General features: G+C 41.0%; 1 protein-coding gene across 3 annotated transcripts in view; it reads right to left on the reverse strand.

Moving 5' to 3' along the window:
• The window catches only part of LOC309386977 (cyclin-dependent kinase 4 inhibitor B-like), a 30,382-nt gene extending 19,509 nt beyond the window's left edge, over positions 1-10,873 (reverse strand). The window contains exons 1-2 of one of the 3 annotated variants that reach the window (XM_081943008.1): positions 9,402-10,873; positions 816-965 (exon numbers count right to left, since the gene is read on the reverse strand). In XM_081943008.1, the coding sequence (XP_081799134.1) occupies positions 816-965; positions 9,402-9,584 (333 nt within the window). In that variant the 5' untranslated portion in view covers positions 9,585-10,873. Of the gene's footprint in view, positions 1-815; positions 966-3,308; positions 3,479-3,624; positions 3,845-9,401 lie in introns of those variants that run through there. The other 2 variants (XM_081943009.1, XM_081943010.1) reach the window with 2 other exon arrangements.
• Between the last annotated feature and the right edge of the window lie 2,408 nt (positions 10,874-13,281).

The raw sequence follows: 13,281 nt of genomic DNA on the forward strand, positions 1-13,281 counted from the left end.
CAGGCACGCCAGCTGTCGCCCCAGCCAAGCTCCACCATGCATATGTGTGCATTTCCCGCTGGCCAGTTGGTTTTTCAGGTCTCTGCCATGAATGCGCTGGGGAGGTATGCATGTGTGGGGGCGCTCACATTGAGAGCACCCATCGTACCCCATTTGAGCCTGGAAGGCCTCCTGCACCAACTTGGAAGCCAAAACGGGACCCTGGGGTGCCGCGCAAGTTCCCCCACCCCATGCCCAGTTTTGGGCCTGGAATGCCTCCTGCACCAACCTGGAAACCAATAATGGGTGAGGGGCGGAGCACATCTGTATGGGGAGGGGAGGGGTGCATGCACAGGGGGTGCTCACATTGTATTTTGAGGTTGTGCGCACGCTTTGGGCACTTGACACCAAAAAGGTGAGCCATTACTGTAGTAGAGGATTGAACTTGTAAAGAGGACACAAAGGAGCTTTTGATAACCTCTGGGATTACTTAAATGGAACTGATTGTTAATTTATGAGACATAAAGAAATGGGACTAGTGTACTCCTCGAAGGGTAATTGAAAGACTGAATAAATAGTTCTTGGACTGTTGAATAAAAATCAATTTTTCTCTTTTTAAAAAAACAAAAACAAAATAAGAATGAGTGGAATTGTACAAGAGATGGACTTATTCTTTCAAAATATAAAAGACATTATGGACAAAGGATTTAAGGAGATTATAGGAAAAAAGGAAAATTGTGGCTTGCAAAGCAACCCTTTTCATGTGTGAAACTAGATGTTCTCTTCCATCTTATTACACCCCAGAAGTCCACAAGTAAAAATATAGCACGGCTTACCACTTCATCAAACATGGATAGGTCAATCTGCTGGAAGCTAGGAGGCTCTTCTGAGGTGTTGCAAGGAGCCTGCAGTTGAAATGCCCCTCTGGCTGTGGGTTCCAGTGGGTATTTATCAAGTGGAGACATTTCGATGACCTCTTCAGCATCCTAGAAATAGTGGAATTGTGTTGATGAAGATAATGGTGATAATGATGATAATAATAAAAAGATAAGTTTCTTTGATGAGATTTGCCTAATTGCAACCTCAGAGCATGGAAGCCCCTCAACCAGATCAGGGTGAGATGTAATTTATAGAAACCCATATTGGATCAGTCATTGCCAGGTCAAGAAGAATCACATCAGATGTTGGAGTTCTGGACATCTGGTGACAATTAGGCTATGGAACTGAGGCCTGTTGGCTGAGCAAATGAGGTCAGCAACAGCAGAACTATCAGTAGAAAAGTTACTTTCCCATCCCAAATACACAAAGATTGGGAGGGGTGGGGGAACAATGATTTACAAATCAAGTCTAGTGATAAAGGATACTGCAAAAAAATGTACCAGTTCTAAGAAGAACAATATTCTGAATAAAAAAGATAATAGAGGATAGCATATCAATGGCAATTTATAATATGAAACAAAGTATTCACAGAAGCAGAATTGGAAGAACTACAAAGATCTACCCAGGGTACATAAATCCAAACCTTACCAAAAGTAATTCAGACTGTATACGTGACGTATTGTGATATATCGCAACATTTTTTTGCCTTTGCGGAGCTGGCATGGGCATGACCTGTGTATGACTCATCTGGCACTGTGGGCCACCAGTTTGTCAGGCCTGCTTAAAGGTAAACTACGGGGGAGTCAGCAGTAGAGGAAGCCAGCATTGCTACTGACTCATTTTTATTCTCAAACCAGGCATCTCTTCTCTGCCTACTCAGAAAAAACAAAGCCTTCTAACTAATAAACAAGAGGAATTGAAACAAAGAATAAATGAGCACCTAGCACAACACAAAGACAACAAAATAAGAAACTTGCATGCATAGAAACTTGTTCCAAAGAAATAGCTAGCACAAATATTAAAAGAAGCCTGCATGTAATATCAAATATAAATACCAGCTCATTGCAAGAAAAAAATCAATTAATGTACAGCATGGCTCCAGTTACAGTTCCTGCTTGGTAACCAATGAAGTTATAACAGACCTCCTCAGCGCTACTTATGACCCATTTTGAAGTTCCAATGGCTGCATCATACATCTCCTGTGGTCATATGATTGCATTTTAAGTGATTTACAACTACTTGTATTTTACAGCTGTTTGCAGAGAATCCCTCCATCACATGACTTTGAAACTGGCATTTTTTTGCCAATTTCTGGCATTTACTTTGTTTCTAGCAAAATTGCCATTGGAGAAAACTGACACATTTAATGACTGCCAGAAATAAGGTCATAAAATCAGGCCTGGTCACAAGGTGACCCGCTAAATGACAACTATGACTTATGACCATAATTCTGGGCTCAATTACAGGTAGTGCTCGACTTACAGCCACTTACTTACTGACTGTTCAAAATTACAATGGCACTGAAAAAAGTGACTTATGACCATTTTCACACTTATAACCATTGCAGCATTCCTGTGGCCACATGATCAAATTTGGTGGCTTGGCAACTTTCCTGTATTTATGAAGGTTGTGGGGTCCAGGAGTTGTTCGTATACTACCATCCTATTAGAACCTATCCTTCCATCCACCCCTACCATCCAGTCTCAACTATCTTTTCATCCCCCACCATCAGAACTGATGAAGCTTCTTGGATGAAAAGGGAAACATTTTCTTCTTCGTCAAGAAAAAACAGTCCAATTGCCTTTTGAAAAAACATTTTATTATATGGGCAACACATGAAATAAAAAAACCAAACAAAACATATATCAACAACACATGGCAATCATTAGGAGCTGAAAAGTTTGAGAAATAGACAGAGGAGTAATTTTGGTTGCACAAGATCAAGCCTAAGATGTTCATAAATCCAGAACTGAGAAGACAGCACACAGAGGAAATGCCTAGCTGTGTCAGAAACAAGGGGCTATAATTGCTACATGATATTCACATATAGGAGTACAAACAACAGTGTACTGGATTATCTGCAAGAAATACCATTTGTCCACAAAGAACTGGAGAAGTAGACAAAGTAATACAAAATACAGTATGCAAAAGGGCTCTGAGACATTAGAGTTCAAAAAGACAACCATCTGACACCTCAGACTTAACAATCCTTGATAAGACAGACAAAAAGTCTGGATAGTAGCCATGACAGTACCAGGAGACAATAGAACAGAAGAGAAAGAACTGAAGATAACAAAATTCAAATAGAAATAGAAAGTACTAAAAGAAAAGAAAGGTAGTAGCACTGGTAGTAAGCGTTTTGGGTGCAATCTCAAAACAACTGGAGCACCATTTGAACGCTATCAGCACTGACAAATAACCACAAGTCAATTGCAGAAAAGCAGCTTTACCTGGAACAGGTCACACATCCTGTGATAATCTTTAACAGCCCCAAACAACACCTGCTTATCTCAGGTGGATAAAAATACCAAATCAATCAATCAAATCTACACATCTGGCTGATAGTACAACCAACCCTAATAATTCATTCTAATTTATTCTGGAAAGGAAAGGCCTTTGAGAGATCCTTCATCTACTCCTTTACTCCTATTACTCTTACGAGTAAAGGAGAAGGGTCTCTCAAAGGCCTTTCTTAACAACAATTGTATTCGCTTTAGCCTGCAGGGCAGGAGAGAAGACAAAGGGAATCCCTAAGGTCGGGACAACCTGGGAGGGGCCTTCCCGGCCTAGCAGCATTAGGCGCGTTAGCAGTAGTTGGTCGCCTTCGGTTCGAGCTCCAGGGCTTCGAAAGGACGCTCTCCAGGTTTTTCTGCCCTTGGTCCGGTATCTTTCTTTACCCCCTCGAGATTGCTTGAAGACTGCGCGCGGAGAGCAAGGAGATGGCCGCAGTCTGGCTGCGCTTGCAAAGCCGAAGTGGCCTCATCCTAGGCCGCTTCAACCCGGAGCGAGGCCGACGGGCGGATTCGGCCGATCGGCGCAGCGGCCTCTCCGCCCCACCTGCTCAAATTCTACGACGAAGAAGGCCGAGGACGTCTTTCGCTCCGACTTTAACGGCCTGCTTAACGCCAGCTTCCTATTACTAGAAAGGAAACCTGAAAGAAGCGATGATGGCAGGGGGTTGGGCTTGGCCTTGAAGACCTCCAAGGTCCCTTCCAACTCTGATGTTCTTATTCTATTATGGCACGGGGCGTTCAGACGCCCAAGGATCCTTTTACCGCCATGGTAGGATTTCCGATGCGCCTGGAAAACAGGGAAAGGCCGTCTGAGCGACTAACTGCAAATCCCCACGAAAGCTGCTTGGGGCTTGGGTGGGTATTGGAGGCTGTGTATGTTATGAAGGTACGTAGGATGGGCTGCCCTCGGCTTGCCCGATGACCGAAGAATCAAGGCGACCAGGCGGCAATCGATCCGTGCAAGGAGACAGCAGGTGCTATCCCGAGAGAGGAGGGAAAGCACCACTTGCCCATATTTGAATATAGAGAAAGGAAGTCAAGCCATTGCTTGCATCGGAATGTACCGTGCAGGAATAAATCCCAATTTTCAGGAAAATCCCCTTTTCCTTTTGGCTCCATTTATTCTCCTAAATTTATTCCATGGCTTTCTTCGCTGTCTCCCCCCCACCCCTTTTTATTTTCTAGAAAGAAACAAGAATATTGTTGCTCTTAAAGGCGAAAAAGGCGTCCTATTTTGACCTTTCTGAAAGCAGCAGCCTTGGCTTTTAACGGATAAACTTGCCTAACTTCCCTTTTCTTTCATACAGCATATGTGTGCGCTCTTCTTGAACTTCAACGTCTAAGCTTCATTTTTTTAAAAATGGCATGATGATCGCCACTTCCTTTTCAGAAGTAGCCAAGGACTGGGTGACTAGCTGGCTCATCAGCTTTTGCAAACAAATAAACGTGCAAGAAGCTCCTCAGCAGGGAAAGATGAGCAGCAGCCATATTGGAAAGAAAAACAGAGGAAGAGAGAAAGCAAGCACTGCCATGGAGGGACTTTGAACTCCCGAAGTCAGCCATGTGTTGCCGAGTCAGGGAACATCCCACCGGTGCACGGAAGGGCACAAACCAAAATTCAGGAAATAACCACCCACAGGAAGGATGACAGTGGAGAAATTGACTCCTGGCCCAGGATGGCCCCTTAATGAAAATGCCCTTGCTAAGTCTTAACTCAGCCACTGATTCATATTCTTTCATACTTTGAAGTCCACTTTGGTATAGTAGTTAAGGCACTAGGCTAGAACCTAGGAGTCTATGGGTTCTAATCTGGTTTTAGGAACAAGTCAGCTGTGTGACCTTGGTCCAGTCAGTTTCTCTCAGCCCTAGAAAGAAGTAATGGCAAATAGTCTTGAGGGGATTTTTCCAGGCAGTCACCAAAGAGTAGACTTGAAAGCACCCCCCTTTCCTCCCCACAAAAGTGTCCAGTTGGCTAACTCGACCACTGACTCAGATATTGTTTGTGTAGTCCAGTAAATACTGGTTCTGCCTAACGGTTAACTGAATTATGACAGTTGGTTAATTAGCTGGCTGGACTGCACTGTACGTCTGCCTGGATTTTACCACAGAGTGCCAGAGGGCTCTTTTCAGCCCTATCTGGAAAAGTAAAGAATTGAGTCCAGGTTTCTTTACACATCAAGTTAAGCGTTGTGGTGAAACTACAGCTTTCTCCTTTAAAAAAAACACATTCACACCAGTCTGTTGTCCCTCTCTGCATTAAGGTTGGGCCATGGGCTGACATCTCCCATTGCCAAAGGTATCTGAAATGATATCCAGGAGCAGAAGACAAACAGGGCAGGCATAGATACTGTCAGATTAATGAAGCTTTTTGTCATGCCACAATTGAGGGAGTTCAACAAGATGGATGTGCAACGGAGCATAGAGTCTCTCTGATGAGAGATTGGTTCCTAAATGTGATTGATGGATAGATAGATAAATTGAGAATGCTAGTTATTCTTTGACAAGAAATTATTCTTCACAACAAAATAGTGGTTATTTCCCCCCAAAATACATGGCTCTCCAAAGTGAAGCTTCAGTGCTTCTTCCTTAAGAGTCTCTCCCCTTAAGACCATACCGATGTTTATATCTGAGCTGAAGATGAATGTTTAGAGTTCTGTCGGGGTCTTCCCTCTCCCTTCCTTCCCTTGGCTTAAAGATCTGCCTGCCTCTTCCCCAGGAAGGTTTTAGATGCAAGAGTACCGGCATTCATTCTGATGGCGGAGGAAAAGCATAGATCCATATTCTTATTAAAAGTGCATTGAAAGAGGAGAAATTGAAACATTTTTTGTGCCCCAATGGTTTATTTCAATTGACATCCTAAGCTTGGTTACTGCATTATTTATTTATATCTCACTTTTATTGTTTTATAAATAACTCAAGATGGAGAAAACACATAAAGTACTCCTTCCCCCTCCTATTGTCCCCACAATAATAACCCTCTGAATTAGGTTGAGGTGTGAGAGAGTGACTGATCAAGTCATCCAGCTGGCTTTCTTGAGATTAGAATTTGGGTCTCCTGGCTTCTGGACTGGTGTCTTTATCAATGTACACAATGCCTTGAACTAATCAACTGGGCTGGGTTTGCCTAACAGGTATGTGTGTGTACATGTGTGTTATTGGCACACATACACAAACATGTCCCCACCTCTCCAAACATGCACATACATGCAACCTCCAAATCAAAGTTAACACTAACTAAACTTAGTATATTTTGTAAATACACATGCCAGGCTCTTGCCAGACCTAGTTAAGAGTGATGTATAAATTAGGCGAATAAGACTCTAGAACGTTGAAATGCTGATTGGAATATCAGAGAATCAGTGACATGTTCATATTCTCAGAGGTACTTGAGCATGTTTCCTTTCTGGAACATGTCTTACGAATGGAGACCATAAAGAACTCAAAACTTCATGAGGCTATTAGAGAGTTTGACTCTTGAGTACATGTGTGTGTGTGTGTGTGTGTATGTATATGTATGTACACACACACACAATGAACAGCTTTTTTTGCTTACCAGAGTTTGTTTTATTTAAAGAAAGAAAAAAAATGGTCTAGGTAAAGGATATAAAGCAATAACAAAAGTCTGTGCTCATCTGTAAGATGGTTATCTAAAGTTTGCCCACACTTAGTAAGAAGAAAATATTTTCAATTAAAATTAAATATTATGCCAGAATATTACATATTCTGGGAAATATTATCTCCCAAAATATAAGGATTGTACTTCAAAAAAGTAGAGCTCAGTTCTGATTCTCTGCTCATTCATTTCAGAGTATGCTCCATTCAGATTAAGGAAATTTGCATCTGGAAAAAACATATAGGATTACAATGTTATGTTGCAAAAGTAAGAAAATCTTACATTGCACTTCAAAGCTTAACACCTTTCTCGTTTACTTAATAAGAACCTTTACTCTCAAGTAAGAGTATAGAAACTGCAGCTGTAGGTGAGAATTAGTTAAAAACAAGTCTTATTGCATTCTGGAATTTACTTCTATGTGAGGCTGTCCAGGAAGGGGCTATAATACATTTTTAATTTATGTTGACAAAAACTTACTCGGATATTTGGCTGAAAGACTGGTGTAATATTCTTGGGCCTGCAGTATTTGGCACCTTTAATGGTTAAAAAAACCTCCACTAAACCCTACCAATCTTAGTTCTGAGTAAACCTATACAGAACTGTGCTGTTACATAATAATTTTTTTCAAACCATGCATTTGATATAAATAGCTGCACTAGACTGAAAGTACTCGGAATTGTTTAAACTTGTCTTTTGATTAACGTATCTTCGTTCCTTCATTGGGAAGGTCCTGTTTCCTGTTGTTTCAGTTTAGAGATCAATTTCTTAGAAAAAAAATAAAGAAAAATAGAAAAGAGGTCTCCAGACAGAAATAAAACTTCTTTTATTTAAAAGGGAGATTTAAGTATGTAACAGAATGTCCCAGTGCAAAACAGAAAATATTTTTTAATGTTTAGGTCATGGTTTTAAGCTTGTCTGAGGCCCATAAGGTGCCAGAGAAATTTTCAGGGAATCCTAAGAATGACTTCAACTATTATATTAAGGGCAAAGAATTAAAGTAAATACCTATTGTTGAATGGTGGATTATTGTGCCAAACATTACCAAGATAATGGGATTCTCTCCTAGGATTTCATTAGTTCTTCTACTTATATTTTCCAATCTGCTTTATTTTATTCTATTTATTCTATTTTGTAAATTTCCCAGATAGTCTTTGCAAAAAAATAAATAAAAAAAATCTACCTGCCACTGGATTCCACAAAAGGCTAGATTAAACAGGAAATCTCAAAGGCCAAATGCGATTTTACTCAAATTATTTAAAATAACCATTGCCCAAACATTTTTTTAAAAAATCTATTTTTTAAAAAAATCATATAAATTATACTTTGATATTTAGAGTAATATACAGTATCAGGGGTTTTCTTTTCTTTCTTTTAACTCTACAAAATGAAAATTAAAAAGACAATATAATTTGCTGTTTAGGAAGTAGAAGATGCGGATTTAATAATGTAGGAAAGCTAAAAAGATAAAGTTGGCATAGAAAAAGAAAAAAGCAGGAGACTGATGTTGCAAGTTTTTTCCTGTCCCATTGAAAATGGCGTATAGGAGGGCAGGGGAACTCAGAAGGGATGTCTATTCTTACAAGCATGGACTTTCTAGTGGAAGTTTTGGGCTTCTTTTACATTTGCATAATTGATCCTCTTTATTTTGCATCCTTGCAAAAATATACAAAGTTGCTTTAAGATAGGGAGAAGATCTTAGAACTGTTGTCAGGCTAAATTGGGTGATAACGAGCAACAAAGAGAGTGAAGTCAGCTTGTTTTAATATGAAAAGGCCTACTTATTTTAAGAACAGTAACCAGTAGGAGAGGCCTTTTAAAGCCACAAGGTTGCACAAAGTGTTTGTGAACTTGTTTTTTATTCTTTTGTTATTCCCACACACTATCTCTAAATTAGTAAATTCATGTTTATAATACGGCTGTGGTTTTTATGTAGTAATGTGCAAAATCTAGTGTTAAGGATTTGCCTAAATCCATGCAGTGTTTTTTTTTTTACCAGATCTGTGTAGAGTATGTGTTTGTATGTGTATTTCAGAACTCCTGTCATTTCAATCAAACCCCCTTGGGGAGAAAAAAGCCCACTAGAATAAGGATTTTTTTCTCACGTGAAACCCAGTCAGTTTCAAGTGAGTGACTGTATGCATACCTTTGTATGTGTATGTATACATTATGTGTGTGTGATATGTGCATTATGTTTATGTATGCATACATAAAATGGAGGGCGATAAAATTGCCTCCTAAAATGAAATCTCTTAAAGGGAAAGAGGGAGAATGAATTCCTTTTGAAAAGGGAAAGAAATAGAGCAGGAATTGGGAAAGTCGCATTCACTCGGAAGCGGCATTCCCAGGGAGGCAAGCCAGGCGCAACAGCGTGCCTCCCCGACGGCAGGAGCAGAGGAGAGCTAGCCCCATTTCTTTACCTGTCGAGGGCAGGAGGTCGGACTCCGCCGGTTCTTCACCACCAGCATCAGAGTGTGGGGCAGAGATCTCGTCCTCACCACTTTTCTGATTATTTTCAGCAGGCAACGCTGCAGGAATGGAGACAACCTCTCGCCTCGCACGCTTCGCACGCGACACTTGACCCGGCCGCCCATGTCTGGCATCCACACGCGAGGTCTTGGTGGGTGGGTAGGGGGCGCCTGGCGGGAACGCGTAGCGGAGATCTGCTTTTATGCCTGGCAGATGCTCGTCACGGCATCCGGAGCAAAGGAGGGGAGTCGGGGGAAGACCCGTTCTTGGAGTTGCTCCGGAGTCTCGCAGGGACAGGTTTGACACCGGACCAAGAAGATCCTTGAATCCACGTGTCGCAGAGCAGAGTCGGCTTTGCTTTTTCCTTTCCTCCTCCTCTTCTTCCGTGCTATTAAAAAGATTTTTTTTTTAAAAAAAGAGATGGCTGGAAAATAAAAAAGGGAGGCGTGTATAAATTTGGATAAATGTGACGTACGTCGCGGAGCTCCTTTTCTCCAAATGGAAGAGGAGGAGGGGAAAAGGAGGAGGAGCGACGAATCTCTTTGCCCCGGCGACAGCTCTTTGAAAAAGGCGACGATCAAGCGACGCTTTGCACTTTTTCAAAAGTCGCTTTCTGCCGCCTTCGGCCCACTCGGACCTTCCCCTCCTCCCTTTGCTCTTCTCTCCCCCGCCCCCCCAATCCGCGTACTGTCTTTTTAGCTAAGGGAGGGGGCGGCGGAGGGCGGGGAAGAGCCAGGTCAAGAAACGCCCGTTTGAGCAGCCGCCGCGATCGCCGCTCGCGCACTTTCTTTCAGTGGCCCAATGGCGAGGGAGAGGCGGATCTAGATCCTTCAATAGCAGTCCCGCGCGCCAAACAAAATGTTAAGAACCTCTTGCTTGGCGATCGGCTTTTTGTTTTTTGTTATGATTCGCAAGCGGCCGTTTCTGCATTTCGGGATTCTTTTCCCGAGCCGGTGCTTTTGCCCGAATGTCTCGGGAAAGCAGCAAAACGCAATCCCTTTTAAGGTCTCCGACTTGGATAAATGACGTTCCTTTATGATTCCTTCCGCCACCCAGCAAAAATTCAGTCTTTCAAGAGGAAACTTGGAATGTGATGCGAGAGATGGATGCGTCTCTTGGTTTGACAGTGGCGGGAGTGGCTTACTTGGGATCCTTGGAGACCTTGGGATTGGAGAGCGGCCAAGTCAAAGGAGGTGTGTTTATGTATTTTTTCCTCCCGCTGGATGCCTGCTTTCCTTGCCTCCTTAACGGCGCTTCACACTGACCTGCTGCGGTGTGACGAGGTAAGTCTCCATTTATCACCATCGCACAAAAAGGATCTCCAGGCCTCTCCCGTTATTGCTGGGGGAAAGAATGCGCTGGTTCTTAGTCCGGAACAAACTAAGGAGCGAATCGTACCTTCGATCTTAAATCTCCTTAACTGCGGCGAATTTTGCAAACCTGCAAAATTTGCAAGCGGAGAGAATGAAAGACAAAGTAAGTATACTTTCTGGTTTATTGACATTTCCGTATCCGGGCCGTTCCGGGCATTTGCAGCAGAAGAGCGTGAATCTCAAGCACACGAGATGTCCGATCTCTTCTGAACCTTTTGCTTTCAGTTAGAAGCGAGAGGCTTTCTGGTTTTTGGATTTATTTTACCCGGCTTGAGTGTGCCTTCAGAGGTGTCTCTACTTAGGCAGGGGCAATAAACTATGAGATGATCTTACCGTGTATTAAATTATCTTTTTACTGGAGGGCGGAGACCGTTTATGTATCCGTGACTCAGTAAAACAATAACAAAAGTATTAAATCAATAATTAACCTTACCTAAACCACACATTGACTGATTTCAGCAAAAACACATTATTTCTAGAGTAATAACTGGAGAGTTTCAATGTCTCAATGATAATCCACATGATTACAGCATGGCTTCACTTCCTTTAAAAATAAATATCTGTAAATACCCTTTCTATGAGGAACATAGAGATTACAACTTACTGTCAAAAATATCTTTTTTCTGTTTTCCAGGTCCTTTCTTATTCCCAAACTCTTCTTCCCATTTTATCTTCAGAAATTCTCCCTCTTTTGAACCTACTATCTTGCCTTTATTTGTCTACATATTAAAGTTACATTTTAAGTGGTTTTGAAGTTCTTCCTGCTCCCAAAATTTTGTTTTTGTTCATTGGTTAATTTCATCACATTCCTTTTTCTTTGTATAAAGAAAAATAAAAATATCTTTCCAGGGAAGAGGGGGAATCCTGTACCATGTTTAAGTATTGCTACTACATATGAAGTTAAGCTTTAGAAAATGCCGTAATTGCTGATATACTACTTGTGAGACTTTCTACACAAGTCAATGAAAATAATAAGTTGTTGCATCACCCCAAGACTCCACAATACCCTTTAGGTGAGTTTGCCTTTGAAGACAACTCACAAACTCCAGCTAGTAGCCACATTAGTGTAACATGGTAGCCAAGCTGTTAGCTAGGGCAAATTGGCTACTGAAGAATTATATATGTATATTCTTACATTATTGCAGTGGTTGTCAATTGTTTTTTGGTTCTGTCAAATTGCTGTCCCCCCCCCCCAAAAAAAAAAAAAAGCTTATATGGCACAGCATTAGCTGTGGGAGAAGGAGTGTTTTACCTAGTTTAATTCTGTCTGTATAATCTGGTCATCTGAGAAAGGTTATCTGAAAATCCTGTCCTGTATGGATATTTATATTCTTGAAAATCCTCTCTCTGGAATAGTTAAATATTCCTCTCTTTGGACTTCCAGAACAATGGCTGGCCCCAAGTCTCCTTGCACTTAAAAATATTGTTTTATTTTAACTAACCTTCAGCCCCATAGCATGTGTTCTGATTTTTATTTTAAATTATTGGGGAGGGGGATTTGTGTTTTCTTTACTGTGCACCTCTCAGGATCATTATAAAACCTATAACTAAATCAATAAAGATGCTAGCCTTGCTCTCAAAATATTTAAAAGTGTGTCATTGCAAGAGAGAGAGCCTGTACATGCTCCAAATGTGAATCTTTTATTATATCCATTCAGGACAAGTTTCTGAAGATTTTTGCTGATTAATATTTGTTAAAATATTTGTTACATTAAAGTAGGTCTAAATTTTTTTAAATTAAAATGTGAGGGGGGAGAGGGAGGGTCTGCGAGGAAGAGAAAAACCAAGCATGAGACTTCGCATAGGGTTTTTGAGCTTCATACAAGGAAGTAATGACATTGCATAAAGACATTGTAGTCTTTCATTCAGCCATCTTAGTGCTAATGTGAGTGTAGGCCTCGGCCTGGCTCTCTTTGTACAGCACTGTGTTCTATCTGATTCAGTTTACTCCTACTTTTGTTTTAATTTGTCCTTACCTAATTACTTTGCTTTTACAACAACAACAAAAAAGATACAACAGATCAATAGGTTGTATACCCATTAATGTGTGTGCATTAATTTTGTTATAATGAAAGGCAAAATTCTCTTCTCATTTCTTCTAATTATACCCGACAGCAAATCAGGTTATCGAGAATACAGAAAATATTAATTCTCTTATCATTCCTTATGTAATACTGGGAAGATTACACAAAGCTGAAATAATATTTACCTTGTTTCGCTTGCCTCCAGCATTGGTTTTTTAAAAAAATCTATCTTTGGGAACTGCCTATATGTAAACAGTATAGTAATTGTTGGCGTGGACATGTTTTGAATGTTATTCATAGCAGGTGCTTGACATAACTAACATGTGAGGGCACATTTAAAAAAGAAACTTCTTTTTTAAAAAATCTCCTGTGCGTAAACCTGGAAAAAAATATAGAATGGCTTATGCAGAAACTGGGAAAAGTGGTGGCTTCTT

This window comes from Natrix helvetica (assembly GCF_964273705.1).
Source record: "Natrix helvetica genome assembly, chromosome: 2".
Taxonomy (NCBI): domain Eukaryota; kingdom Metazoa; phylum Chordata; class Lepidosauria; order Squamata; family Natricidae; genus Natrix; species Natrix helvetica.